Below are 3,284 nucleotides of genomic sequence, written 5' to 3' on the forward strand. Positions count from 1 at the left end.
TTTATTGTTTTGTAAAACTAAAAATCACGAGAATCAGAGGATCATGGCAATTGAAGCTCAAAATTACATCTGTAGTATTGCGCACATCAGAATGCCCAGCTGAAACGAGCGTCTCACGCTAGCGGGTTGAGCTCTGTTACAGAGATGACCTTTACAGCAGCTCTGGTCTGCTGCTATGCTGGACTGGCTGATCTTGGTGGACAGCTCACCCATACAAAAACTTCTGGTCACACATCCTTTCATTGTCATCATATGTCCATCACTAAAGACTGACGAAAAATGATGAAATCAAGAGGATCACAGTCATTCTGCTATCTGCTATTATACAGGAAAAAATTTTACAAAAACTTTCAAGAACAATGACACAGAACAATCTTGTTTGGGGCAGTGAGCCTTTGAAAAATGAAACAGTTTCATTGCCTGCAGTGCTCGACTCCTGTGACATTATGTCAGAAATACCCTTAGGCTCATATTATATCTCATATTTAACCAATAACATTTTTAAAATGAACAAAAGTTGTCTAATGCAATTGAATGTACAGCATTCAAAAGTGTGGGTTCGTTAAGATTATGCATCGTTTTTCAAAGAAGTCTTTTATGCTCATCAAGGCAGCATTTATATGATCAAAACAGTAAAAACGAATATTTTGAACTATTATTACAAATTTAAAACAACTTTTATATTTAATTTTTTTAAGTAATCTGTTTCTGTGACTGCAAAGCTGAATTTGAAACCGACCTACTTTTTTATTTTAATTAATTATTATTTTTTTACTGTAAATATAAATTATTACACAAAATTCTATATTCTGATATTTAGGATATTATGTAATTTAAAAATAATGAATATAAAATCTAATTCGATTTTTTTTCTTTAAAAAAAAGACCCTTTTCTGTACATTAAGTGTAGTTTGTAAATATATAAATGGTAATCTATAGAGCTTTGTTTACTCTGACGATTTTTGTCTTATCTTACCCGTTGCCTTGATACAATGATCTTCCTCATCAACACAAGTTAAAGATGACACACAGTCTTCTCCATTGCAAGTGTAGCATTGCATTCCATTTGGGATCATTTTGGGTGATTCTAAGAAACATGCATATAAAGCAACAAAATATGCTGTAATCCAGTGGAAGTCATGTCTGATGTAAATAATTTGAATTAAGCATGTGCATTTTATTGTCACGTAATAATATTCTTCCTCCTGTGTTAACCGTACCTGGTTCAGTCTGGTAATTGCACAGGTTAGTATTGCAGCATTGATTGTTGATGACTATTTTTGTAATTCCAAAGTTTGCAGATGCAGTCACGCATTGATTAGTTGTAGAGCAGTTCTTCATAATCATGTCAGCCAATGTGTTGTTTCCTACAGCAGAAATTTGCCTCATTTTTAAAACAAAAAATTAAAGCTATACCATTTCAGTTCAAATATTCAAAACGTACCCGTATAAGATGTGGTTCTCATGGTCCCACACTGACCAACAGGACACTCCACTTTAGTTTCAGTGCATTTAATTGATGTCTCAGGTATGCACTGATAGCAGGTTAGGGAATTTACTGAAATTGAACAAAAAGTGCAACCAATTTAAATAGATAAATAAATAAAAATGCCCTTTTAGAAAAGTCTGGTCAAAACATATTCAGAAAAATATGATATAATGCAATGTAAATATAGAACATTAAGGAAATACAATATTGATGTACAAAGATTCAGATATGTATTTTAATCTATTAAATATCTGTTTTAACACCGTTACACAATGCACTATAGAAAACTCTATCAAACATACTTAACAGTAAAATTTGCATTAAAAAAAATTCCAACAATTACCTTTGTAGAAAAGTGCACTCATGAGAATAAAGAGGAGAGGTTGTGCCATTTTGATTTGAGTTCAGACTGAGATGAGAAGGGAGGGACAGGAGACTACATCCCTCAGCCTGTGAGGAAACATGAAACATGACAAAACTGATAGTGGCCCTCAAAAAAAAAAAAAAAAAGTTTTTAAAAAAATGTTTCCGTCTCACACAACATCATTTTCTCAGCTGAAGTTCCTATAGTGAATCTGAAAACTTGAAACTTGTTGGTTTATTGATGGATACTGGTATGATAATATATAGTATGTGTGTGTGTGAAAGAGATGGAGAATACATGTGTTTAATGTGTAGGGCAGTAGAGATAAACAGGAAAGTAGTGGGAGAAATATGATCAGGAATATGATCAGGATGACTTCAGCCTGTGTCCCTGTGGGAACAGCTTATGTTCGACCACCACACAGTAGTTTTATTGTCTGAAGCTAATGTTGGTGTGCTGTAGTAACATGGCCTGCACTTGTCACTATATGACAGACTATAGAAATTAGGTTTTATTGACTACAAAGGAATAAATTGCAAGAAACATAATGCTGGTGGTAGTAGTGTTAACTGGTTATTGTATAATTGTTACATTTATTTTGCTATGAAACAAAACATGTAAGCAGTGAGTAAATCAGGTTTTGATCAAAATAATCATCACAAACACAATTCTGTCTAGCTAAGGATTATTTTGTATTTTTTACATTTTTTCAAATAGTTTGTAAATAATTTATGAATATTTTAAATGCACTATACAGCATTGGTTTTCAAGGTCCCCCTTTATCGAAGACAATAATTAAAGGCCCTTCACTGATATGTACCTCGGTTACTTCTGTTGTGATAATAATAATTAATTAATTAATAATAATAATAATAATAATAATAATAATGGACGGTGCTATGAAGCCGTTTACATGAGGATAGTCAGTTGACATAGATATATACATGAAGATGCTCAAATGGAAAACAAGATCATTTTGAACATTCTGGAGAGTAAGGAAAGCATCTTTAAAAATATTCCACATCTACTACAGTCCCCTCCACCGCCAGAGGTCTCCATCTCCTCAATAGACCCTTTTCACATTTTAGCATTTGCTTAAATAGATATAACACAAAGTATAGTCTTATAAATGTACAATGCTTTTTTCAAAATAATTATATATATATATATATTTAGGGTACAACGGGGCTAAAGGCCCACCTTAAGAAAAAATGTGCCATTCACTGCGCCTAAAATGTATAATTGCAGAAAAAATATATACGTTGTATTCAACATTAATGGAGCAACAGATTTTGTGTGAAAATAAATCATTCAAGTTGTTTATTTTGTTTAAAAATCTTATAAATGTATGAGGTGGCAAGAGGGGCCTTTTACCCCCCACACGGGGAAAAGGCACACGGTATTTATACAAATACTTCAGCTAAAATAATG

The 3,284-nt window shown here is 32.7% G+C and overlaps 1 protein-coding gene across 1 annotated transcript; it reads right to left on the minus strand.

The window, feature by feature from the left end:
- negaly6 (neuromast-expressed gpi-anchored lymphocyte antigen 6) lies at positions 1-1,881 on the minus strand. The gene is made up of 5 exons (XM_016257115.1): positions 1,833-1,881; positions 1,445-1,558; positions 1,221-1,367; positions 977-1,087; positions 1-269 (listed from the first exon to the last, which is right to left on the minus strand). Exons 1-5 carry the CDS (start codon positions 1,879-1,881, stop codon positions 64-66), a joined length of 627 nt encoding a protein of 208 aa, XP_016112601.1. The 3' UTR covers positions 1-63.
- Between the last annotated feature and the right edge of the window lie 1,403 nt (positions 1,882-3,284).

The sequence above is a fragment of the Sinocyclocheilus grahami genome, unplaced genomic scaffold (genome assembly GCF_001515645.1).
Source record: "Sinocyclocheilus grahami isolate Dianchi unplaced genomic scaffold, SAMN03320097.WGS_v1.1 scaffold1511.1, whole genome shotgun sequence".
In the NCBI taxonomy this organism is placed as follows: domain Eukaryota; kingdom Metazoa; phylum Chordata; class Actinopteri; order Cypriniformes; family Cyprinidae; genus Sinocyclocheilus; species Sinocyclocheilus grahami.